General features: G+C 41.3%; 2 protein-coding genes across 51 annotated transcripts in view; both read left to right on the top strand.

Annotated features, from left to right (window-relative positions):
• kif1b (kinesin family member 1B) overlaps positions 1-16,655 on the top strand; it is a 57,751-nt gene extending 41,096 nt beyond the window's left edge. For 20 of the 50 annotated variants that reach the window (XM_085781714.1, XM_085781704.1, XM_085781710.1 and 17 more), the window contains 25 exons: positions 754-1,005; positions 2,675-2,793; positions 3,304-3,389; positions 3,713-3,842; positions 4,176-4,329; positions 4,646-4,736; positions 4,846-4,964; positions 5,175-5,230; positions 5,538-5,738; positions 6,471-6,579; positions 7,561-7,627; positions 7,786-7,870; positions 8,390-8,495; positions 8,942-8,968; positions 10,046-10,160; positions 10,753-10,886; positions 10,992-11,053; positions 11,144-11,289; positions 11,384-11,644; positions 11,735-11,806; positions 12,014-12,123; positions 12,220-12,372; positions 12,585-12,777; positions 12,940-13,058; positions 13,150-16,655. In XM_085781714.1, the coding sequence (XP_085637840.1) occupies positions 754-1,005; positions 2,675-2,793; positions 3,304-3,389; positions 3,713-3,842; positions 4,176-4,329; positions 4,646-4,736; positions 4,846-4,964; positions 5,175-5,230; positions 5,538-5,738; positions 6,471-6,579; positions 7,561-7,627; positions 7,786-7,870; positions 8,390-8,495; positions 8,942-8,968; positions 10,046-10,160; positions 10,753-10,886; positions 10,992-11,053; positions 11,144-11,289; positions 11,384-11,644; positions 11,735-11,806; positions 12,014-12,123; positions 12,220-12,372; positions 12,585-12,777; positions 12,940-13,058; positions 13,150-13,192 (3,010 nt within the window). In that variant the 3' untranslated portion in view covers positions 13,193-16,655. The remainder of the gene's footprint in view (positions 1-753; positions 1,006-2,674; positions 2,794-3,303; positions 3,390-3,712; positions 3,843-4,175; positions 4,330-4,645; positions 4,737-4,845; positions 4,965-5,174; positions 5,231-5,537; positions 5,739-6,470; positions 6,580-7,560; positions 7,628-7,785; positions 7,871-8,389; positions 8,496-8,941; positions 8,969-10,045; positions 10,161-10,752; positions 10,887-10,991; positions 11,054-11,143; positions 11,290-11,383; positions 11,645-11,734; positions 11,807-12,013; positions 12,124-12,219; positions 12,373-12,584; positions 12,778-12,939; positions 13,059-13,149) is intronic. The other 30 variants (XM_085781734.1, XM_085781726.1, XM_085781730.1 and 27 more) reach the window with 5 other exon arrangements.
• Positions 16,656-18,309: 1,654 nt separating this feature from the next.
• On the top strand, positions 18,310-25,228 carry pgd (phosphogluconate dehydrogenase). The gene is made up of 13 exons (XM_085781686.1): positions 18,310-18,387; positions 18,846-18,921; positions 19,531-19,710; positions 19,811-19,876; positions 19,965-20,083; positions 20,259-20,328; positions 20,423-20,557; positions 20,676-20,865; positions 22,014-22,144; positions 22,788-22,921; positions 23,560-23,659; positions 24,128-24,250; positions 24,679-25,228. Exons 1-13 carry the CDS (start codon positions 18,380-18,382, stop codon positions 24,796-24,798), a joined length of 1,452 nt encoding a protein of 483 aa, XP_085637812.1. The 5' UTR covers positions 18,310-18,379; the 3' UTR covers positions 24,799-25,228.
• The last annotated feature ends 1,318 nt before the right edge of the window (positions 25,229-26,546 follow it).

The following is a 26,546-nucleotide window of genomic DNA, read 5'->3' as shown; positions in this document are numbered from 1 at the left end:
TTGTCATGTTAAGACCTTGATGTTACCTTTTGTGATTTAATTTTGGTGATTTTTTTTCCCATGTCATTTATGATGTATTCACTCATTTAACGTTGCAATTTAAGTTGCGGATGTGTTTTTTTTTGTTTGTTTGTTTTGTTTTGATCATCAATGATGATTTCATTCATCCATTTTTATGATTTTGCTATGTCTGTTGTCATTCCCATGTTGATACCCTCTCATGTTGACACCCTTCAGTTCACACACAAAAGCTTGTTAATAACATAGTGTGTTTGGATAATGTGGAAATATGTGGCATTTTGCATTCTATCCTCTTCCAGCCAGCATACATTAGAAGATTTAAACGTTAATCCTTTTAAAATGACATTTCATGTGGGTATAATATAGTCACGTTCCTATAAACTGTGCTAAACCTAGCAGCTTCTTGTAATAGCTGCTCCTTATGAAATGAATCCTTCTGTTACTTTTGCAGCAGCTTCAAAGTATTATAAGAAAAAGATCAATTGATTTGGTTCAGCTAATAATCCTATTGCACAAGTATAAGAAAGTAAGCGTGTGCCATCTGCTGTTGGTGGTTGATTACTTTGCATTTTAAACATAAAACTATGTTTGTCTTTTTTGTATTAGTTTCTGCATGCATAACAATGTCATAATTTACTTTACAAGCTACAGTGGCCTGTTGAACTGTTCTTTTACTGCATTGTAACCTTTCCTTGGTTCTTGCCACTGCTCCCAAACTACCAACCTCCTCAGCTCCCCCATCTTCCATGGTTGTGTCAATGAGCGTCTGGCCGACCGCACACCCTCGCCCACCTTCTCCACCACCGACTCAGAGATCACCGAAATGGCGGACGAGCGCCAGAGCGAGATGTCTGACTTAATGGATGATGAGGCATTTGTGGACGACACCAGCTCCGACGCCGGCACAGAGGAGGGCTCAGACATCTTCAGCGATGGCCAGGACCCCTTCTACGACCGCTCCCCCTGGTTCATCCTGGTGGGAAGGTTGGTGACTGGCATCCTCCATACACAAGCTGGGACAGGAGAGTGGGTGGAGCAAAGATGTAGATGCAAATGTAGAGTAAAGTGGAAAAAGGCTAAGAAAGTGTAGGTAATAAAACAAGAATCAAGAAATCAAGAAAAACATCCTGCAAATAAAGGATAGTCAATGAATTCATGATGTTGACAGATGGATAGACAGAGGTCAGTAAAGATATGTAGACATAATTATTTTATATACATTTACAGTAGCTGGAAAATCAGAATCATAAAAGCTGTGGAAATGCAGTAAGTGTACGTGTTATTAATTATCAGTGAAGCCCTCCCTGCTGAAGGAATAAATCCAGAATCAGATCATGTATTCATAGCAGCTTTACAGAGATAAATTGGACCAGTTTTGAATTTAATGTGATTAGTCATACTTCTCTGCTCATAGGCCTTCTTTTTAGGAGTTGCTTTTCATTTAAACTCAACCCCCCCCCCCACCCCAAAAAAAGAGAAAAGCCACCATCCATTTCTCCGCCTACTCCCAGCGTGATGTCTCATCCCCCGCCACCATCACAGCGCTGACTGTATTAACTCCCATCTGTGTGTGAAGTTACATGTATTTGCTGTGTCTAAGTTAATTAGCTGTCTGTCATTTTATGTTTTTTTTTTTAACCTTTTTGTGAGATTTTTGGTTTCTTTGATTACATTGTGTTTATATTTGTTTTATAATTCTGTTTGTTTTAACATTTTGTGATATATTGTAGGAAACATTAACTCAGTTACTAGTTGACATAATCATACTTGTATCCATTTTAAGTTGATGTCAGGATGAGGTACTGTTCTTCAGCAGCAACTGAAATCACAGAATATACGGTACGGAGGTTAGAGCATCAGCGGTGTAAAAACCACATCTTAGAAATAAACACTGCTAATCTCAAAATACAGAGGACAGATCAATGCAGGCTTCAAGCCAGCCAGACTCTGCAACAGTCGTAGCTCGGAAACCTGCGTCACCATGACTTCAGAGATTTTGCAGATTGATATCTCTCCCCCGCCTTGGCCTTGAGTCTCCCAGCACAGGGAGGGAGGGCTGGCAGAGAAAGAGTAGGTCACCAGGGGTGCAGCGAGACAAATTAAGTCCCACAAAACAAAATGTCAGTGAGTGTGTGAGTGAGAGACTAACATCACCGTAACACGACACAATAAACCACTCTTTTACAGCCTTTACTGCTGCATCCTGGGCGATCTGTCATCACCCCTGTCACGCAGTTTAAAAATAAAGTGGATGGTTTAAGCTGCTGCTGATTTCAGTGCCTTGAAGCATATATGGTTTTATGTTCAATTTTCTGTCTTTATTTCTTTTCTTTTCTTTTTTTGCGTGTCCTTTAACATAATTGTCACTAATATTTGACCGTATGTTATTGTAGTGATTAATATATGCTAAACAGTGAAAATGAAATTTGTCAAGTTGTAGATAATGTAACGCAGAAAACTGTCTCTATGTGGCTGCAGATGTTTTTAATGAGTGCATTGTTTGCTTTTAGGTAATTAGATGCAACAGATATATAACAAGAGCACATACGGCCATAAATACAATGTCAGTGTTTCCTGGATGTGAAGACTGCAGCAGCTGCACCAGTGTCAGGTTCTCACGTTTCTGTCCTCGTTTTTTTTTTTTTCCTCTCAGAGCTTTCGTGTACCTGAGCAACCTGCTGTATCCCGTACCGCTGGTTCACCGTGTTGCCATAGTAACAGAGAAGGGCGCGGTGCGTGGTTTCCTGCGCGTGGGGGTCCAGGCTATTGCTGGTGAGTAATTAATGAGATTCTCTAATGAGCAAGAGCGTCAGGCGCCTTTATACACAGGTTTTATCCTGCTAATCACTAATTAGTGCGTTACTATGCTTTGATGATATTTCTCGAGTGTCTTACAGAGTTTGGAAAAGCAAAGTCTTGTGAAAGAGGCCGTTTATCTTAGTGATTTGTCAAACTCTCAGATAAATAATATGGTTGTTATGTGTAGTGGAGCGGTTAAAAAGCGTACTTACTGCCACTTACTGTGTATCAGTTCCATGTATTTGTGCCATGTAATGTCAGATTTCATCTCTATCACAGCCTTTTTGAAATTTTGATACCAAAATAGGTTTTACTCAAACCAGATAATGAGATAAATAAAAGATTCTAACTGTTAAAACATTTTGAAGGGCCCTTCAAACAACCAATCTGGTGGCAAAAAGAAAATTCCTTCAGCGTTTTGGTGTATTCCCTTTGATGTGCATGTAATAGATGCTGATAAGACGATGGTTTGTCTCTTTGTAGCTGACGAGGAAGCTCCAGACTATGGGTCAGGAGTTAGACAGTCAGGAACTGCCAAGATTTCCTTTGATGATGAATACTTCAAACAGGTAAGCCCTGAGTCAGATGAGGAGTTTCAAACTTAAGAGAATACCTTTCCTGTGTGTGAGAGAGACGGTGGGCGTATAATATTTGGGTTAAAACAAGAAGTCAGCAGAGGAAGTTGTGTTTTCTCAGAGTTTCATGCTGTTTCTTATTTCTTATTTATTCCCTACAAGTAAATTTAAGGAATAGTGAATAGGATTTTGTTGAGTTAGTGTTACATCAATAAGACACAAATGCCTTCACACAGGTGGAGGTTTGATCGCTCTGTTTTCTCCCTACCAGCTTTATGCTAATGTTTTCCTCCCTCTACTTCTTTTCGTCCAATCAGAACGACTTCCCCTCCACAGTTATGACCCGCTCTGGCTTGTCCCTGGAAGAGCTGCGCATTGTGGAGGGTCAGGGTCAGAGTTCAGAGGTCATCACACCCTCGGAGGAGCTCAACAGAATCAATGACATGGGTACGGCTGCCAGACCTTCACCTCTGTACTCATAAATTTCAACCTCTCAGCCCCGGTGGGGCTTGGCAGATGGCCCTGTTGAATGTTTAGTTATGGAAATGAGACTGATGCAGTTTTTCTTGCTTTGTGGAGGAATGTGTACAAAGGCTGTTTGAGGAGAATCTGCTCTACAAATCACTGGTTTGATCATGTGCAGAGGCCGGTGATTGTATTTTGCAGAGCCTAGAATTCACATGCAGATTGGAAAGCACAGTCGCCAGGTGCAGATGTAGGTCATTTTCGATACTTAGCAGCACAAGTCCTCCTAACCCCACCCCTGTGGCGTTTTTTCAGACCTCAAGCTGGGCAACATCCCCGAGTCCAAACTGAGTCTTGGTGACGATCTGGTAGGCCAGCTGGAGGTGGGCAGCATCTTCACCTTCCGTGTCACCGTGCTGCAGGCCAGCGGGATCCTGCCTGAGTATGCCGACATCTTCTGCCAATTCAAGTGAGTTCATTGTACTCAAAATACAAGTTTGTGGCAACATGAATCACAATATTAAATCTTAACAGTTGTATGCACCCCATGGGGTATCTTCTATCCAGAGTAGTGATATTGTACATTAAGTAATATTTGCATATATATAAGTGTCAGTACAACAACAAATTGTCAAAGTAAGGACCAAATTCAAGATACTGGTATAGAGCATTAATATAATAAATCAAGATAGACTTGCATGAAATGTTTTTCATTATCGTACATTTTAGATGAATTTGCAGGTTAACTCCACTCTTAAATGTCTGACACGTGTTCATCTCCTCAGTTTCCTGCATCGTCATGACGAGGCTTTTTCCACGGAGCCTCTAAAGAACACAGGCAAAGGAGCTCCTCTGGGCTTTTTCCATGTTCAAAATGTGAGTGTATTCACACACAGATAATGGTACACACTCAAGCTGTACTGTACCAACTTTATGTTAATAATTCTGACAAACGCTTTGTGTTTTGGGGGTTTTTTTCGAGCAGATTTCGGTGGAGGTCACAGAATCCTTTATTGAGTACATCAAGACCAAGCCCATTGTGTTTGAAGTGTTCGGCCATTACCAGCAGCACCCACTGCATTTTCATGGTCAGGACCTGATCAGGTGGGTGGAAAGAAAAAAGTTCTTCTATGGGGATTTATGTTCTCTTATAAAATCTTATAAATGCAGGGATAATTCATACATGGGCACCAGATTTTGTCAGAATTGGGGTTTGGTTGCATCTCAACATGCAACAGCATCTTGCAACTCAAATTCATGTCAATATTCTTTATACCATAAGTGTTTCTCTAATATTCTGTTTTACCCCAACAGTCCTCCAACACCATCAAGAAAGTACTACCCTATTCCCATGCCTCTGTCTAAACCAGGTAAGATTTGTAATGTTATCGCACCATATGTGCAAACAGCAATATCTTTTGCTCCTGTCACCATCATTTCAGCATATTTCTTGTGTTTGTTATGGTTATATAAGCATGCCTCATATTTGCTTCCACTTTTCTTTCATTTCTCGCTTCCTTCGGATTTTTTTTTTTTTTTGTCTCATATTTAATCACTCTCCCACCATCCGTAATCCTCTTACCCAACTCTGTCCTCCCCTCCTCCACATATTCTTTTTCACACATCCCTCCCAATCTTTCTCACCATTTGTACATTGTCACATTATTGCAAACCCAGACCATGCCCGTAAGATAGAGTTGGTCCGTTACTTGATGAGTGGCTATGTGAACGGCAAGGTGCTGGACACGCTGTCCGAGCACGCCAACGCCCTGGCCTCCTCCGCTGTGGCCAGTCTGGACGATGAGGCTGATCAGCTCTCTCACTTCCCCTTCCTCCCAGTACCCAACGAGCCTGTGTTTATCATTCCCAGGCACCATGGTTGGTACAGCGGACAGTGTAGTAGCTCATTGACCAGGCATTAGATGCACCTGGGTTGTAGTGATTAGACTAGTGCTGTGCTTTGCCCTTGTGTTGCTCTGTGCCTGCAGGCAGCGGCACGATAAAGCTCTGCAGTGGTTCTGTGTGCTGCACCTTGCTGCAGGTCTATTTAGGTCCAGTCAGCTCAGACCAACCTTCCCCCTGTCGCTTCCACAATGGCCTGAGCTGACACCTTGAGGCAAATCCGCTGCATGTGCTGAATCTGAAGCCAAATAACGAAATGAGCATTTATCATAATCATAGAAAATCACTGACATAGTCTTCATAGCATAAGCCAGACTCCAGAGGCTTAAGCCTTTATAGGTTCAGCTATAGTCCAATTATGGTAGTTTTCATGTGGAATAATGTTGATTTCAGGCATATTGAACATAAATGAATGTAGCTTTGTGCCTGAGAGAGTAGCCTGCTGTAACAGGAACATAATCCTGATGTGTTAGACAGCAGGGAGCTGTCTGTGGTGGTGTAATCTGTGATTTAGCTCCTCATAACACCTTAGTATGTTCAGCTGTTGGGTTGAATATAGTGTATGTGTATGCCTGTATGTCTGCTACAGTAATGGCTTGATGTCCACGATCAACGGTGTGTTCATATAACATATCCAGCCTCCACTTTGCCCTGTGAAATTCAGGTTAAATTCCAGTCATTTTAACTTAATGTGTGTTTGTGTGTCAGTTCCAGCCACCAAGTTGAACACCATCACCAAGTCCAACCTGGGTGGGTGTGTCAGCAAGTACGACCTGCTCGTCTGGTTTGAGATCAGCGAGCTCGAGCCCACTGGAGAGTGAGTGTCTACATATTATGCATATGTTATGGATATGTTATATCCATAATTAGCAATGAGTATAATATCTATACAGTCGACCTTAAAGGTCCAGTGTGTAAAATGGGGGTAAAACTGTGACATCCAGCGTTCGGATTCTAGATTACAGCGCTCACTCGCTTGCTCACACTCTTTATGAACGCAAGACTCGAGTCGCGAAACATGCTCTCTGGCTGGCTGGATTTTCCATTCGGGCTGCCGTACAAACATGGCGGCACAAGATGGCGACACTGTCTAAAGCAAAACCCTTGCTATATGTATATATAAAAGAATAATTATAAGGCTACGAAAACCAAACAAATTTTATTTTATAGCAATTATACACTTACTTACACTTACTACTTATACAAATATATTCATGGGTAGTATATTCAGATTTTGCCAATAAAACCTCGCCAATTATTACACACTGGACCTTTAAGCAAATTCAGCAAAAGAAAAAATATATGCTTTAAAAAGTTATTTAACATATTATAATACAAAAAGAAAATATGACAAAAAATATTCGGCTATATTCGAATATATAACGGCAGTGAAAAGATGGAAATGTATATAGTGATTAAGACATAATAAACACTGAACCTCCATGTAGCATCAGGAGTCATATCTACAATGACTAAATAACACCTCTGTAAAATATGTCCCCAGATATCAGAGCCTTTTAGAACATGGCCGCAAACAGTAAAAACCAAACGGGGTAATAAAGAAAGAAAGCTGTTAGTTTTAGTTTTGTCAGCCTGAGTAGAAAACACATCTGAGGTTGTTCTACCTCAGGCATGTTTTAGCAGCAGAGAAACAGTTTGACCTTGAATTATACTCCTGTCTTTAGTTACCATTTGTCAAACAGTGGATGTAATTCATCCTGTGAATCCTTGTGAAGAATACCACGAGGTATGGTGATGTAAGTCCCCAGGCTCAGTGTGACCTTCCTCCCCCCAACAGGTACATCCCGGCTGTCGTGGATCACAGTGGAGGACTGCCCTGCCATGGCACTTACCTCCTGCACCAGGTACCCATTGGTCACTGTTTCTTTAAAATCAATTTTACGCTGTGGACAGATTCTGACTTGATCTTCCTCCTGTGAATGATATTTTTTCTTTAGAAGCTTCATTTTTTTTTCTAGATGTGTCTACTCTAATCCCCAAACTCCTGTCATCTTTGCTGTAGGGAATCCAGCGAAGGATCACAGTGACTCTCATCCATGAGAAGGGTAGCGAGCTCCATTGGAAGGACGTCCGTGAGCTGGTTGTGGGTGAGCAGTCTTCCCACAGGGATTACTAGTCCTACCTTTCACCAGAGACACAAAAGACTGCCTTGAGCAAGGAGTCACTCCCCTACTCTCTCCCCCCACATTTCCAGTCACTCTTTATAAGGAAAATACAGGCATAAGCTTTTAAAATCTTAAATCAGACCAACACGGTCCTCACTGCTGAAAGGAATTAGTAGAAACACTTCACAAGGCAGCACTGAAAATACTTAGATAGGAATAGCAGGAATAGCATCTGTTTGGCCTGAGGCCTCCTCTGCCTCTAAGCAGTTTATACTGTAGCTGTAGCTGATGGACCAAATAATTACATTTCACAATTTAGACTGTGAGCTGCTGACATTCTTATCCAGAGAGCCTCATGAGGGAGCAGCCATGTGCTCAGAGTCTAACTGCTGGACACTCTGACAACATAGCTGTTGATGGGCAAACTGGCTTTTAAAGCACTCTGCTGGAGTCTCATGACGACAGGACGCTGACGTGCTGTGCTGCTCTGTGTCCCACAAGGTCGGATCAGGAACAAAGCCGAAGTGGACGACAGTGCTGCTGATGCCGTCCTGTCCCTCAACATCATCTCTGCCAAGAACATCAAGTCATCCCACAACTCCAACAGGTAGCTGAAACGCTCACAAGCTTCAACTGTACTCAGTGATAAACACAATATATTTAATGTATGTGCAAGTCTGTGGATTTGTTGGCGCTCAGCGAAGATTTGCTGCAGACAGTGCACTTATTCTGCTTGATTCTCAGCACCTCCCGTGATGATTGAGGATAATCTGTTTTTAAACCAATGTGGCAAATGCGAAATAGAATAATTTCCTGTGATACTATCTTCCTGAAAACAGTTGCTGTTTACCAACAGTACATGGGAATATCCCCGTAGATGTGTATGTGTCCATGTCTTTCTATTTGCTGAAGGTGCATTGCATGACCATTTCCATTTTCACTGCTGTTAAGTTGCTCCATTGTCTCATGCCTGACTGTTTGTGCTTCTCTCTTTTTTTTTCTATGCACTCTCTTTTTCCCTCCTGCTGCGGCCGGACTCATGATTGTGCTCAGGCTTTCTATTGATAAGGATATTGATAGGTACCAGTGATCAGAGAACATAGGGCTCTTTCTCTGAAAGAACCTTATGCTTCTCTTTTAGCCCTTTAGATCCATAGAAATAAGTTCTCCACAGTTTGTGTTTTTTGTTGGCACATTGCATTAAGTCTGCCTTTATTTCCACATATTTAGAACCTGGACTAAAATCCCATCCCAAAATTGTTAGTGGATAAATAAAGGCAATCTTCAATGCAACTGTAACCCCTATTTTGTATTGTGATGTTGTGACTCTCACTCCAGTTCAAACCACAGTGTTTGTGGTTGTTGATTCTTTGGTCACACTCGGATTCCAAATTAATGTTTTTCTCTCAGCTGTTATTCACTGCATCAGTCTGAACTCAATAACAACAATAACAAAGGCCAATGAGGCCCCATCAGGGCATCTCTGTCTCTCAGTCTGTGGGTAAGAGTGCCCCCTACTGCCCAGGATGGGAACAGTGTAACCTCTTGAAAAAGCCCCACAGTCATCTGAGAAAACAAGCAAAGATCTACTCATAATTTGCCATAAACTATTGTATTTTCTTTTCACTCATGTACTTATTAAGTAGTCTGATAATCCTCACATTGGTGCCGCAAAGACAATTTTCGTTATCATAGCATAACATGACACGGTCGACATCTGGACCATATTGTGCATGCAGCCGTTGTGTGGTGTGTCAGCTGGCACAAAGCTTGCTGCACTCTCGTCACATTCCTAACACTCTGTTAACTACTGGAGCTCCTCCTCACGTTGTGTCTGTTGTCGAGGTCTCACCTCAGTGTGTTTCCTCTCATCCTGTCACGACGAGGGATAAGTGTGAGGGACACTTCAGTCACTGCCCCAGTGTTCACCGCCTAATCTGTCAGGGACGCACTCGCGTCATCAATAACAGAATATCTGACTCACTGGTTATTTCTGTGTTGTTTGGTCTCCTGGTAGTTTAACACTCGCTACTAGATCCACACAGATCCTACAAACTCTGTGACGCACTGACACTAATTTTATAGACGTTAGATTAAATACAAATCAATTTCTCTGTCATTTTTGCTGATGACTCTTTGTTTGTTTATTTCCATCAGGACTTTCTACCGCTTCGAAGCAGTGTGGGACAGCTCCCTGCACAACTCCCTCCTCCTAAACCGAGTCACTCCTTACGGAGAGAAGATCTACATGACTCTGTCTGCATATCTGGAGGTCAGCCACTGCTCCTACTGTGTTATTTGCATTCAGCACAATAGTTCACAGTGTTGGGTGTAATGTATTACTGCTGTGCTGTCACTTCGGTGATTACATTAGTGACATTAGTGACAGTGTTTCTTCATTTACATTGTGGAATCAGTTCCACATGAAGGAGGGTTACTGACTGTCAGTACTTTGGGTGCTGCCATCCTAACTTAACACTGAACACTGTAACAATTTCAAACACGTGTAACCGACTTTAAATGACAATTTCTACATACACATTGTTTGTACTTGTCATGACTCTTTGGAACACAGTGTTTTATTGCATTTTGGAACATAAAAAAACATTTAAAAATGTATCAGTCCTGCACATTGCATAATGGTACATGAGGTGCATTCTGCTCACAATTTTGTTTTCAACATACAGGTAATTAAAATGTAATATAAAAAGTAACAAGTAACTAGTTACTTTTCATAGGGAGTAATGGAGTAGTCTAATAAATTATGTTGTTGTGAAACAATGAGTTATATGTGATATTTTTTTTTTGGAGTAACAACAACCTACCAACATATCAAACATACTCACTGTGTCTCTTCTCCACAGCTTGATCACTGTATCCAGCCTGCTATAATAACCAAAGACATCTGCATGGTCTTCTACTCCCGAGATGCAAAGATCTCCCCTCCCCGCTCCCTCAGGAACCTATTTGGGAGTGGTTACTCCAAAACACCTGACTGGTGAGACCTCACACGGACATACTTTGGCTATTTCCACCCCCAAATCCAAACATTTTACCTGAGAACACAGTTTACTTGAATATACCCTCCTCTGCTTCACCACAGCAACCGAGTCACGGGCATCTACGAGCTGAGCTTGTGCAAGATGTCTGACACTGGAAGCCCAGGTGAGAAAACTAATTCTCATTAAAACAGGCTGCTGGATTACTATGATTTCTCAGAGAACTTCGTCTTAATGAGGCTTTTGTCCCGAGCAGGGATGCAGAGGAGGAGGAGGAAGGTCCTGGACACATCAGTGGCTTATGTGCGTGGAGAGGAGAACTTGGCCGGATGGAGGCCCAGAGGGGACAGTCTCATCCTGGAGCACCAATGGGAGCTGGAGAAAATGGAGCAGCTGCATGAGGTGGGTCCAAATCGCCAGTGTTATTGAAAAAAGAAAACCTCTCACAATGGAAACTTAACATTTACCGTTACCCCCACCCCTCTCATTTGTTCAGGTGGAGAAGACACGTCACCTCCTCCTGCTGAGAGAGAAGCTGGGAGAGGCGGCGCCAGAGGGAACAGCTCCCACCACCAAGTCCCTGAGCGAGTCTCTATCCCCCAGCATGAGCTCCGACACCCTGTCCACCTCCACCTCCATCTCCTCACAGATCTCCAGCACCACCTTTGAAAGCGCCATCACGCCCAGCGAAAGCAGCGGCTACGACTCCACCGACATCGAGAGTCTGGTGGATCGTGAGAAGGAGCTGGCCACCAAGGTAAGAACAAAGTCTGTGTTATGAGATATGATTATTCACAGGTCTCTCCTCTGCTATGACGTGATCAACCTCCTCTTTGTTACGTTGCAGTGCCTGCGCCTCATGACACACACCTACAACAGTGAATACAACCAGGTGGTCAACAGCATCAGTGACTGCAAGGTGAGAAATCATAGAAGGAAATGTACAGTACTTACTACACATTTAACTTACGTAGCTTTAAAACTAGTTGTTGTGTAGTATTGATTAGTACTGCTTACCTAACAGCTACATGAATATCAGCCATGCACCCCCTCTAAATAGTCTTGGAAAAGTCTTGGAAACTAAAACAGTGTGTTCAACATATATTTATTTGTATTTTTTCTCCAGCTGTCTGATATCTCACCCATGGGACGGGATCCATCAGTGACCAGCTTCAGCAGCGCCACCCTCACCCCCTCCTCCACCTGTCCTTCTCTGTCTGGCTCCATGGACCAGAAGTAAAATTCTTATTATAAACATCTATAAGTGTTTGTGCAAAGTCAAGGTTATTGACAGTTTATCCTAATGTCAACTTGGTGTGTTTTGTCCCCAAGGACTCCAGAGAACAGCTCCCGTGCCTCCAGTCCCTCCTGCTCAGACTATGAAAACTTCCCGATGGTTCCCACTCTGGAGACTTCTTACCTAGCACGGGCTGGAAAGAACGAGTTCCTCAACTTGGTGCCTGATATTGAAGAAATGAGACCAGGGTGAGTGATGCCACCTCCTTCATCGCTGTGAGCAGTGATGCCATTTTGAAATGTCCATATGAGACACATTCTGTTTTATAATTCATACAGATTTTATGTGAATGGGTTTGAGCTGCTGAACCTGGATGTTTCAGATTCTTCTTCACAACAACAAACAGTGGAAAAAAAAACTAATTTTTGACTGATCTCTTCTCATTTTTGTTCCTTGTCAGATCTGTCGTGTCCAAGAAAGGTTTCCTGAGCTTCATGGAGCCTCGCTCTAACTCATGGGTGAAGCACTTTGTAGTTGTGCGTCGGCCCTACGTCTTCATCTACAACAGTGACAAGGACCCGGTGGAGCGGGGCGTCCTCAACCTCTCAACAGCACAAGTGGAGTACAGTGAAGACCAGCAGGCCATGCTCAAGGTACGTTTTAAAAGAAAGAAATTACTGATAATTACTGTAATCCTGATCTCTGACCCAGACTGGTTTAACAGCTTTAACGGCACAAAAACTGAGAAACCCTTCCTCATTCACTTTATCAGCGAAAACATCCAGATTGACAATAGTTTACTGTTTTCTTATCAGACTCCCCACACTTTCGCCGTGTGCACGAAACATCGTGGAATCCTGCTGCAGGCCAACAACGAGAAAGACATGAACGACTGGCTGTACGCCTTTAATCCTCTGCTAGCAGGAACAATAAGGTAAACACACTCTTCTCCAAGGCTGCACTCGATAAGAATGAGCTCTGTGTCCTGCACAGGTTTCACTCTGACCCCCCTGTCGTTCCCACAGATCTAAGCTGGCGAGGAGGCGCAGCGGCCTACTGAAGAACTGAGTGAGTGGAGCGGCACACAGGAAACCATGGCTTCCATTCTTTCTGCAAAGCCTTTGAACATACCAAGTGTTAACAATTATTAATCATTGTGATTCTTGACGGTTTTCTCTTGTAAGTAGACTTGTGGCTTAAGTCTCCTTTCATGCGACTAAAAGTTTCAGTTCCAGAGAAAATTTGCCTCCCCCCTCTCCCCCGGTAGCCCTCTGCCAACTTCGCTTTTGTCCTCTCTATTTCTCGCCACCCCCACCCCCCCAAAACCTCCTCCTCAGCTTTTTGTGTTTTTCGTTTTTATGACAATGTTTGGGTCTAATTTTTGTTCTGCTTCGTTGTCATTCCCTAACTCCCTAACTAGTAGCATGTTGTAATAGTCTATTTGTGTGTGCACGATTCTTCAGAAACTGTTCTTTCTGGACACTAATTTTCAGTTTGCCAATCATCTGTAAAAATCGTCTCTATCAGTGTTATTTGTCTCCCGAGAAGAATTTTATTTTGTTTGATTTTTGTTTTTTTGTTTTTTTTTATAAATAAGCCCGCATGATAATTGCAGCAGTCCTCAGGAGAAGACCGGGTTTGCTTACTCAAAAAAAAATCATAAATTAGATAACAACAGTAGAAACCATGAAGGGAAAATATAGAAATATGTCCAAATGACATACAAGTTTACGCTCTGCCACAGAAAGCAGGGCTACCTTAACAACTGTTGCTGCTAATGAAATCATAGGTTTTTTCTTCACTATACGAGATCTGTATCAGGCCTCTTCCTAAAGTAGACTCTAGCTCCCCCTGTGCCGCCTCCTCAACAGCCTTTAGCATCAAAAATGTGAAGAATTAGTCAAGTTCCCAACTCAGCGAGACACGAGGGCAGCACTGGATTGCCACCGTCATCCACGTGATATTTAGATCCCACTTTTCAGTCCGTGTACATACACCAACTCCAGCTCCCCTCGATAGTGCCGTCAGTTAGTGAGTTATTACTTACAATCATGCATTTGTGTCAACATAAAAAAAAAACACGCTAAATGAAGAAAATGGTGCAAAAAATACGCGATCAGTTCATATCTCAGCTGCGGAAAACATGGCAATGGATTGTTCCAGCAGGAGGAGATATTTGTCCCTGTGCTTTTGCTTGTCAAGCTCGAGAACAAAACAGGGTTTTTAAGGAGAGGAGGAGGAGTAAGAGGAGGAGGAAGACGCTCTAAAGGGAGAATATCATTTGTACATACAGTCTGTTCTGGGATCAGTGTGGTAGTTAATTCTCATTTAAGACATTCCTCTCAGCTCCTCGAGCTCTTAGCAGTTTTTCTTACACTATAACATGTTGAGCCTCAGACCTTGAGAGATACTCAGCATTTGCTAATATTTTATTTCACCATCGCAAACGTGTGATACTGAAGATAAAACGCAATTAAACCGGAGGAAGAAGGAAAACGGAGACTGAGGTTGCAGTGCCTCAGCCTTGACAACAGTAGTAACTGATGAAGCTGCTAGCATGTAGCCTGCAGGACAGATAATGATACAGTCTACCCCATGACTTCCCTCACTGTCACACCAGTGAGGGGTCAAACTTCTCTAAAGTGAAGTACTTACTGTTCAGAAGCACCCCAGCTTATCATGTCTTCATTTTCTATTTGTGTTCTTGAACTGGAACCTCTTAACTCATCTAACCTTCACTGGTTTGACATTGTGTTTTTTCTCTTTTTTTAACAATTAGCATTGTTGACTGTTTTTTTTTTTCTATTATGCTTTTAATCATTCCACAGTGGCGTTTTATATAAAATGTAACTGAGGGCATTTATTTCTTGATTTGTAACCAATTTTATTGGTGTTTTTACCTTATTTTGCACATTAACACATATCTATAGCAAGTCAAGGGCAGATCACGCATGTTGAGTCCAGGGTCATTTCTGAGTATCAGGAACACTGATGAGAGCACATATCAAGGTTACACTGGACACCTAATTTCCAAAGGGTTTACTAGAAAGAAAGAAAGTGATGTTAAAGGGACGACATATACTCAAATGTTTTATTTCTGATATTGTTTATGAAAATATTTGCTCTGCACATTGTAAAGTGCACGGTGCAGGTACACTGTGTTACATTTGACATTTTTGGCACCTCTGTTTCTAGAAAGTGGTAAAGCAGTGACAGGTACAGATGGGCGCTATAAACTCTGGCCAACCAACCAGTAGTGTGCCATCTGTATTGTATGAACGGCTAAGTGTGTTGAAGCAGAGGTACCCACTGCCTGTTACAAGTTTTAGTCAAGTAATTAGTGACCCACCTTCATCGTTTGCTTATGTAAAGACAGAAAACATGGACCTCAGAAGTTGGTTTGAATGAACAGAATGTCACTGACCCCGGGTCAGCCAGCCTGCAGGTCAGGGAAAAGAAAAACCTGTTGAATTGTCCCTGAGAGTATCATTTATCTGTCAAGGAGCTCACATCTAAAAACCATCTATGCACCGGTCACAGCTCTAAATGCAATGTACCTCACGTTACCCTCAGTGCACTCAACATGTTGGTATGAGTACATGTCAGAGCAAAGATTTTCACTTCAGTGACTAATTTGCAGAGGTATATTATTTTGGGATTGTGTATTTATTGTTTGCAATGTATATATTAGTTTGCAGCTCTTTGCACATATTAATAAAAGGTTCAACTAACTGATAAATAAAGTCTGTGCGGTTTAGTTGTTCTACTCAGAATGAACCAAATGATGGTCGTGGCAGCCTCTTCCAGTCTGAACTGGGAGAGAGTCGAATGTACTATGAGGTTGTGTGTTTTTCCATCATCAATAAAAAGAGAACTAAAATGTAACCCACTGCATCTCTTCAGGGCGGCTGAGTTACATTAGTGCTTCCTCTTTGTCAGAAGGTGGTTTTAGTGAAAGTCTGCTTTTGATTTGAAGAAAATACTCACTACTCATGCTCAGCCAGCCATCTGAATTCTAACAAAATAAAGGTGGTTTTTAACTCATTTTATTTTTTCTAATATCAGGGAATATAATACAAAGTAGCTAGTAGACATCTAAAATGACAGTATACTATTGTTTGTGCTGGTGTCTTGATTCACCTCACTTTTTCTTCCATTGATGCCTTTCAAACAAAACTAGCCATGATATTTTCCATCTTCCCCTCTGACAATTAATATCAGTTAACTACATTCCCTTTGGATTCGCTCACCACAAGGCAAAAAAAAAAAAAGACTAACCATGCATTAACACTGTACATTATTTGTCAGACTGGTTTCATTTTCATACTTATTTTGTAAATATCTGTGTTGTATGGAGCTTGAATTAAAATGTAAATATGTTTACTGTATTTGTAATAATTATAATCCATTCGCTGTATAGCATAGATGTGTCATGCAGATATCCTAATTCTGTGTATGGTAATCTTGCACCATTGAACTGTTTAGTGAATGAGGCAACAATAAAAGTGCAAATTGTGCATTAGCAGAACAAGTTCCGCCTGTTTGTCTGCTCCTTTGTGCACAGCTCCATTTCCATCTTCCTTATTGTGATAGATAATGTCAAATTATCACAATTCTTCATAATTTTATATTTATCTAGTAATTCTAATACGTATATCACTGCCCTATCTTGGTATCAAAAGTGTAGAAAGGAAATATTTTTGATTTATTTAGAATAAAGTTTCCATTTATGTTCAAGTTCATACTTTTTCTGGGTTAGGAAGTGTAATTTTGTAAACTGATAAAAAGCCAACAAAGACTTTTCAATGGGCAGAAACTCTCCAACATTATTATTAATCTATTTTCTTTACATTGACAAACACAACAGCTCCATACCTTTTATGCATGTAAAGTCATTATCACAGTAATCTGGTTAAGCATAGAGTTGTATTTCCTGTGACCTGTCATAGGCTTCCAGTAATTAGATGAAGCATATTAACCTATGAAACTCCAAACATGGAAAGATGTCTGGATATTTAATACCACTGCCAACGAGGAGTGATGCAGGCATTGTAATTTTTATGTATTTATTGAGAGGAAAATAATATCTACTGGGCAAAAAAACGGAACAGGAAATCTATTTGTGGAGATTTAATGATGAATTACATTCTATAACTGTGTCATAATATATCAATATATAGCTATTGATTCTGAAGTAAAAGCAAAAGGAAAATATGCCAGTAGTCTTCACTGATAACTTGGCCATTAATTATAATACTGGGGTGAAATGTGATGTTTTTATCACCACTTGGTGCTCACTTTGAAACCTCAAGATAAACTAAATTTTAAAATGTCTTTAACATTAAATGAGATGACAAAATGAAAAAATTCATGAGACATTAGCTGCCGAGATTAGGCCATTAAACGTAAATTCCTATTCAAATAGGCTTGCACACAGAAAGCCCACAGCGGCTCCAAAAAGCCAAAACTGCTGTGGGCCCCATATGGGCAGTTCCCTATGTCGGCCATATGAATCTCAGTGTTTGAGAGAGATGACCCCAAAGGAGAGAAGGAAAATAAAGTGCCCATTAATATTGTATAAATCATTGTCAAATTTTGCCTCATTTTACATGTGTGTGCCTTAATGAAGCCACAATCTGCTAGACATGGCTGTGCGGTTTCACAAAGCCATATTATGCTTGACCAGGAAGCAGGAAGTTTGTACATTAATTGATTTGGTGATTGATAAAAATAAAAAAAATCTTTAAATCTTTTGATACTATGCCAAATTAAGAGTTTCAATCATGGTTGGTTACAGTTATGTTTTATCCTATGGTCTTCAACACATGTCTTCATCTAAAAAGTAAATAATGAATGGGCTACTGTAGCTACATGTCAAATATATCGAAGTGGCAGAAGAAAAAAAATACGACAGTTAAATGCAGATGCCTCAGAAATATTCCAGAGTAAATGTAGACGCCTTTATCGGATTTATTTTTTTAGGGGGTGTGCACAGACGTGTTATGAGCGACAGCCGCATAGGCCAATAGAATCTCCTATATCTCTGCTCAGGCTTCTGGGCCAATGAAAATCGTGACAAACATCGCTTCAGTTCGCCGAGCGGCCTCTGATTGGTGGATGTCGTCGGAGGGCGTACGTCAGCGTCTCCGTCACGCTGAAATAAGAACGAGGAAGTGGAGTGAAGTGGATCACCGTGCGAGCTCGACTGTCATTTGGACACTTTTAACTTCACAGTGACTTCAACCGCTGAACACAATGGCTCAGTAAGGACTTTTTTATTTCTTTACGTAGTCGGGGAAGTGGGGGAGACTGCGGCCGATAGTCCGGGTTAAATAATGTCACAGTTTGTTTGGTATTTTTTATTATTTCCTGAGAGTAATCTTCTTGTAAATGGAGCTGTTAGCTTGTTAGCTAGCGACCAGCTTGAATGTTTTGTAATATTAGGCTATATGTGCAGTCAGTGACATTTATAACGTGAAATCTGAACGGGGAAAACCGACACAGAGTTTGTGACTTTTAAACCCATGAATTCATGTTATTGCTGGAGAAAAAAAAAAGCTTAACATAGATACTGTAAAGAAGATGTAAGACGACTAATAAAGTTAGGAGAGGAGTATTGTGTTTGATGTTGGTGGACATGGTTTTTCGTTAATATTCAGTCTGAGACCAGATGTCTGTTATGGCCTTACAGTAAATGTGATTATTTCTCCTCCTTTTACAGAGCAGACATTGCACTGATTGGTTTGGCTGTCATGGGCCAGAACCTCATCATGAACATGAATGATCACGGCTTTGTGGTAAGAATGACATCATTGTTAATTGTAATACTGTAACAGAGTATTTTTTAAATAATTGTGTGTTTGGCTAATTCCATTTTATTCCACCTTGTTCTCTCGCTTCAGAACATTACAGATAGAAATATTGTACTTTCTTCTCGACTACATGTTTTTGACACTTGAAGTTGTAGAATAACATTTTCACACACTTTAATTTAAGTAACAATTTCAGGCTTGAAGAAGGTTAAATTATCCAAAAAGTTCAAGAAAACAGATTAGTGAATCAGCACTTTGTTTTTTCCCTCTCCCATCGATCAGCTCATAAAAAAACCCTGTCTGATTCGTCTGATGACCCTTTGACACAACCCTTTGGATTGAACTAGCTAATTGTAGTTTAATTATAATACCATTTTGTGTTCATTACTATCAACAGTTTTATTAATAATATGTTTAACAGTCATAGGGATCATGTTTCTGCAGAGTGAGCGCTTTTACTTTTACCCATTGTAGATAATATTTCAAAATAGTTGCTTTGGTACTTTATGTAAATAAGGGTTCGGCCACCACTGGTTCATTTCCACAACACCAGGAAGTCATGCTCGTTCCGTACTCACCAAACCTCTCCTGCAGGTTTGTGCCTACAACCGAACCGTGTCCAAAGTGCACGACTTCCTGAAGAACGAGGCCAAAGGCTCCAAGGTGATCGGCGCCGAGTCTCTGGAGGACATGGTGTCCAAGCTGAAGAAGCCCAGGAGAATCATCCTGTTGGTCAAAGCTGGGCAGGCTGTGGACGACTTCATTGACAAACTGGTTTGTAGTTTGTGCTAGTCTTTCCCAGTGGCACTTTTGGTCAAATGAGTCCTTCCATCTTCTATCAATGGCTTTTTGAGCTACATTTGTTCTTCTTCAGGTTCCTCTTCTCGAGGCCGGGGATATCATCATCGACGGTGGTAACTCTGAATACAGAGACACAACAGTAAGTAGATGTCAGTCACATCCCAGGAGAAAATCATAATACCCAACAGAAGATGTAATCACAGCTCTTGTGTGTTTCCGTCATACAGCAGCGGTGCACCAGCCTGAAAGAGAAGGGCTTGCTGTTTGTTGGCAGTGGGGTCAGTGGTGGGGAGGAGGGGGCACGATATGGCCCCTCACTCATGCCAGGAGGCCATAAAGAGGCCTGGTGGGTCATCAACCATACACACTTTCACTGCACAGTAGATGTTTGATGTAGGCCACAGACGTGCTAAAACAAAGTCCGTTACTAATGATAAAATCAGACTGATTAAAACTGTGATTATCAATCATCCATCTCTGTGTAAAACATAAATAAACAAAGCTGTTGCTTCTATTTTAAGGCCACACATAAAGGATATCTTTCAGAGCATCGCAGCCAAGGTTGGAACAGGAGAACCTTGTTGTGACTGGGTGAGTAGAGGATTTTTTTCAAACTAACTTGATTAGCATGGTTTTATTTATGAGAAGTCGTCTCACAAATACCCTGACTGGTTTGCTTCTTCAGGTTGGAGATGAGGGTGCCGGTCATTTTGTGAAAATGGTCCATAATGGCATTGAGTATGGTGACATGCAGCTGATCTGTGAGGCCTATCACCTGATGAAGGATGTTCTGGGAATGGACCACGATGCAATGGCACAGGTGAGCTTGCTACATCTGTATGATGCAACCTGCAATCCCAGTTCCGTGAAATCAAATATTTAAAAAAAAAAAAATCAATGATTTCATCGTATCCCCACTGTGTGCTTGAAAAACTCAGGCTTTCGACAGCTGGAACAAGACAGAGTTGGACTCCTTCCTGATCGAGATCACAGCCAACATCCTCAAATACAGGGACTCGGATGGTGCACATCTGCTGCCCAAGATCCGAGACAGTGCAGGACAGAAAGGCACAGGGAAGTGGACGGCTATTTCAGCCCTGGAGTATGGAACACCTGTTACTTTGATCGGTAAGAGAGGAAAAAAAGACAAGGAAGTAACTAGCTTCCTTCTACTGCTTTCAGTAAACTGTGTGTGTCATGATGACATGGCAAAAGCCGTTGTGTCACTGTTGGGTTAAGATTTCAACATGGCGTCGACATATTAAAGGGCAGCAGGGAAGATCTTCAGAGTAGTTGGGCTAACATTTGGTTTTGTCAGTTAGCTAACACACAGCTAGTGAGAGAGGGATCAATATGTGACTGCCCCTAAGAAGATTGACGGCTATTCCAGTGTCCTCCTCATCTCAGGTGACATAAAGGGGATTTGGATTTGGTCTTTGCTCTGACTATATGACTGTCTGTTTCATAAACAGCACTGGAGGTCAGGATGCAGGATCAATAATCCTCCATAATCATTAGATCAGCTCTGTGGAGTTCCTCTAAAAAGACACCTGTTAAAGGATATCCGTGACAGACCTTCTGTGAAAGTCCAGTTTTCTAGTCTGTAATTAAATCCCCATAACAGTTTTGTTATGATTAGATGCTTTAAAATTGTTTGTTTGCTCAACTGCTGTCAGTGCTGGAGATCCCCGTATGATTGTGAATACAAAAGGCCTCATTGTGTACGAGCTGAGCCAGGCGGTGCGGAGCAGCCTGACAGGCCGGTGCAGTTCACACGGGTTGATTTCTCTTTCCAGCAGGGATGACATTCCTCACCAGGATAGTTCACTGGGCACATTTTCTCTCACTCCCTCTTTCTCTCTCTCTCTCTCTCTGTCTGCCTCTGGGTTGCCTCACCTAGCAGTGCAGATTTGGCAAGTCATGCTTACGCAACAGTTTTTTTTTCCTTTGATCTTGATTGAGTTGGTGAGGCAATTCTCATTTTTAATGTAGCAACTGACGGGCCCTACTTTTTTTCTATTTAAAGTGCAACTGGAAAACTTTGCATCATTAATTGTTGCTACTATTATAATAATTATTATAGAGTTGCTTCAGTGTGACTGGCATTGGGCAGCAACATCTATGTAATAATTAGTTGGGAGATGCTTCAGAAAACCGAAATTGGTGTTCACAAAGTCCCATTTTCATGTTCGGATTAGTCTCTGTTTTTTTGTATGCAGACAGCTAATCCCCCCCCCCCCCCTCTGCCTCCCCACCTCTGTCTCTTTGTTTCTCAGGGGAAGCTGTCTTTGCCAGATGCCTGTCCTCTCTAAAGGAGGAGAGAGTGGAGGCCAGCCGCAGCCTGACGGGACCACAGGGGGTCAAATTCAGCGGAGACAAGGTGGCCTTCCTGGAGGACATCAGAAAGGTTGGACACTCAGTAATGTTTAGATGAAACAGTTAAAAGCACAAAATCTGCTGAGAGAGGGTAATTGATTGAAATATTACACAGCTTTTTTTTTTTTTACTGTGCAGAACATGTAATGCAAAAATGGCGTATTATTACAGAAATTCAGTCCAGGAAAACTCTCACTCATTGTCACAGTCACTGAGAGGCTATCTAAACTATCTTCCTCCTACTACTTCCTTAACCCTGGGAGTGGTTAGGCATATCTACAATGCATCTGTGAGTCTGTACGATTCAGTGCAAATCAAGATTCAAGAAAATGTTCAACCGTATTGCCAAATTGCCTCCTCAAATATCGCCATCAGTATCTATACAATCAAAGAAGTGATACGAAAACAGCATTTCTGCTCGCAGTCTCATTTGATGAACATTTTCAACATTTATGAAACAAAAGCTTTGCAAATGTTTGCAGCAGAAATGAAATTACATTATCCTTATACAAGTACTAGTACATGTACTGTACATGCAGGACTGTGCGATCTCTATTGGTGGTCCCACAAACATTTGTAAGCACAAGTCTGCAGACTTGCAAGTTCTAACTGCTTGACTAATTTCAAATTATGGTATTATATGAGAGTAAACAGATTGATTTTTCTCTCTCCAGGCCCTCTACGCCTCCAAGATCATTTCCTACGCACAAGGCTTCATGCTGCTGCGGCAGGCGGCCAAAGAATTTGGTTGGTCCCTCAACTACGGCGGGATTGCACTGATGTGGAGAGGAGGCTGCATCATCCGAAGGTACATTTTAGTCTTCAGATCAGAGGTTTGCTTCACCGCTGCCTTGTGCAACTTAATGTCAACATGTATCTTTCACATGCTGGTGAAAACTGTGGTTAGGCCATGTAACACAGAACTTCTCAAGAAAGCAAGAGGACTGAAATGCAGAAGTGTTTTTTGTTTTGAATTCAGTTTGGATTCAGTGCAGGGTCAACGTAGATGAGCTGAAATGATAAATCCTCCTTATGTCTTAGAGAGCCTTTGTGTTTGGCTGTTAAGGAAGTAATTAAGTCTTCATCACTTCCCTGTGGGGTAAACGCTGGAGTGAGAGATCTACATGGAAGATACCGTGACCTTTCTTGTGAAAGCATACGGGTAGAAAAATAAGGAAATTATAGTTGTGACATTGGTTTGCTTTTGCTTTGCGTAATGATTAGGACATTGCATAAACCTAAATCAAATATAACACTCAATATAACATGCAGTTTGTAGCTAACAGGCAATTTCTAGGAAACGGTTTTAGAAATTGCATTGTTTTGTGCATTTCATTACATTATGTACAGTATGTAAGAGTAAAACTAATAGATATACATTATAATGCAGTCGTCTCTCTGTTACTGCTGTTTGCTAACACTCACTATGTCTCTCTTTCCTACCAGTGTCTTCCTGGGTAAAATCAAGGAAGCGTTTGACAGAGATGCTGAGCTGCAGAATCTGCTGCTTGACAACTTCTTTAATCACGCCGTGCAGGACTGTCAGGTATGAGGAAGGAGGAAGTGGCCAAAAACCAACCTGCAATAGCCGCATTGGCAAAGACAAGCCGAACCAGTTATTTCCTCTTTTCAATAAACAAAGGAGTGAAGTAAGAGCAGAACTTGTTGACTTAATCACGGGTGTCTGAGATGCTGTTCACAGCATAAGTTCCTTGGAAAAGACACAGTTCAAACATTTTTTTTTCTTTCAAGCTATCTTTTGATATTCCCTGTCATCTCACCTGTCTGTGGGGGTGTGATGATGGGTAGTCACACAAAATGTTATCGCGCAGTGGTCAAAATGTAGCATGTGATCCACCCACATCCACCTGGTATTAGACATACTGTCACACGCACTTGAAACACTCAGCAAGAGAATGAGACTTTCTCAGTTGAGACTCTTATCACACTCTAAGCTGGCTCTCGATTGTTGTGAACAAAAACCCTAAAGAAGTTGTTCAACCTCTTTGTTTAGGAGTCATGGCGCAGAAGTGTCAGCACTGGAGTCCAGCATGGCATCCCCATGCCCTGCTTCACCACGGCTCTGTCCTTCTATGACGGTTACAGACACGAGAAGCTCCCAGCCAACCTCCTCCAGGTAAGACGGCAGCGCAAGCTCAAGTCCACACAACATATGGCGTGGAATGTATAGGAGATTAAAAAGAGCATGTGCAGCTGGTGTGTGTATTTGTGGTGGGCTTAAAGACCCTGACAGCATTGTGTTTGTTTTTGGAACTGATTTTTTCATCTGCCCTTGGACATCATTTTGAATATTTACCACAATTTAAACAAAGAGCTGAAATGCTCAGTTTTGATCATTAATACAGCAAAAATGCAAAATATGTGTAAATATGATTTGCTGATTTTCCATCATGTTTATATCATTGTGGATTGAATATCTCTTTTTTTGGAAAAAAAAAAAAAAAAGGCAATCATGTGGACTAGTCACCAGTTATGTTTCTATTTGAAAGCAAAACTTGTCTCTTCATGGGTATCAGAGGTTGTTTACATGTTTATTTTCTTTAGGCTCAGAGGGATTACTTTGGAGCTCACACATATGAACTGCTGTCGAACCCCGGGAAATTCATCCACACCAACTGGACGGGCCACGGTGGAAATGTCTCCTCTTCATCCTACAATGCTTGAGGACCATCATCACTTCACTGAAAAACATAATAAGAAGAAACACAGAGGATGAGAAGAGGTGACCTGTAAGAGAAGATGTTACACATTCCATCTTTATAATCATGCCTGAATATTTACGACCCACACACCAACAATGCCCTTCATCCAAACTTTTTATTCCTTAAAATGCGTGTTACAGTTTTATTTAAAAGAAGTGGAATCATAGATTGTGTGTCATGAACTCTCCCTGTGTGTGTACTGTGACTCTTATCACACACAAGAGGGGGAGCAGAGAGTGTTAACCCTGTCTTAATACTGGATATTGTGCTGGCCATCAGGCTAATGTTCACCAGTCATGTCCTAACTTAGGTTCATGGTGTTAACACAGGATTAAGGTGAACCGTTGCACTGTACTGTATTAGGCTAAATAAAGATTTCAATCCCTTTATAATTAGCTTGTATGGTCCTTACTCTCTGGCTTCTGTAAACAGGATTGGGGTGTGGCAACAAGTGACATAAGTTGACTGAAACCTAAACAGAAGGTAGACACTTTGAACCATTGGCCTTTCCCTGTCTGACAATACATGTCGGGTATGAATACATGAAGTACTCATGTAAAGAGATCATGATACTTGCTAGAAAGTGCATACCTCTACATCTGCTTTCAGTAACTGAACCAATTTGAAATGAGTCTGCATCAAAATAAACTAACAGAATCATTCCTTGAGGGAGCTTTATTTATAGGACGACTGTTGAATTATATTGCAGAAGTTTCAACTCGATGTGTCTACTAAACAGGCAGCTGAGTGTAAGTATAGTGACTCATCACAAAATGATTAGGTTAGATGTGTGTATGATCTAACTCTCAACAATTTTTTGATTACTGTAATCCCACCATCAAACAGCTCGAAACATGAGACCCTTGAAAGTAATAATGAGCTTATTATATATTGGTCACACAGAAATGGGCACTGGCTCTGCACTTGCTACCTTGTCCAGCAGGTGGGACTGTCCTGTTTCTCAACACACAATTAAAATTTCACTGGAAATACAACAAGTCAACAACACAACACTGCTCTGTTTTCATGTGAAGACATGGGACAGGTGGCAGACACTCTACTGTGTACAAATGCACAAAGATGAACACATAAGAATAATGCATCAGAGGTACAACACAATGGCTTTGCAGGACAAACTAGATGGATTAATTAATTGATGCTACCAGACACAAATGGATTCAACTCTAGCATGTTTCGACAGTAGAGGTGTTTTTTTTTTTAGTTAATTGGATATTCTTGTTATTGAAAAAAGGCATGTGAGGAGAAATAAACCACTAACATACCACATCAAAATCACATAACAGCTCAACTTAAGAATAAACAAAACTCAGTTATGAATTATGAACTTTAATGATAGGGCTCTTACGTTAAAATCTACAGGTGTTGCCATGTCCTCCCTCATTGTGTACTTACTAGTACACGGCAGCTCTTGAAGAAAGAAAATATTGTATGCATACTACATACTGTGGGTCTAAATCAGGGGTTCCCCTCGTTATTTTTAAGGCAACACAAACTATGGTGTCACAAGTGGGAAAGTTTGGACAGAGAGTATAATCTAAAAATGTCAATACTTTCAAGAGAAAGAGGTGAATAACATTTTGACATCGATGTTGCAGGTTTTAGAAACAACACAGTGTTTCATTTCTCCAGCTGTTTGCTCTCTGTACAGTCTCGTCGGGGGGATTCCTCACTGCACTGTCAGCCGCTGAC

The sequence above is a fragment of the Trachurus japonicus genome, chromosome 7 (genome assembly GCF_045865225.1).
Source record: "Trachurus japonicus isolate A0001 chromosome 7, Traja_1.0".
NCBI classification, from domain to species: Eukaryota; Metazoa; Chordata; class Actinopteri; order Carangiformes; family Carangidae; genus Trachurus; species Trachurus japonicus.
Note: the sequence above shows the minus strand (reverse complement) of the source record. Positions and strands in the feature narration are given on the sequence as shown.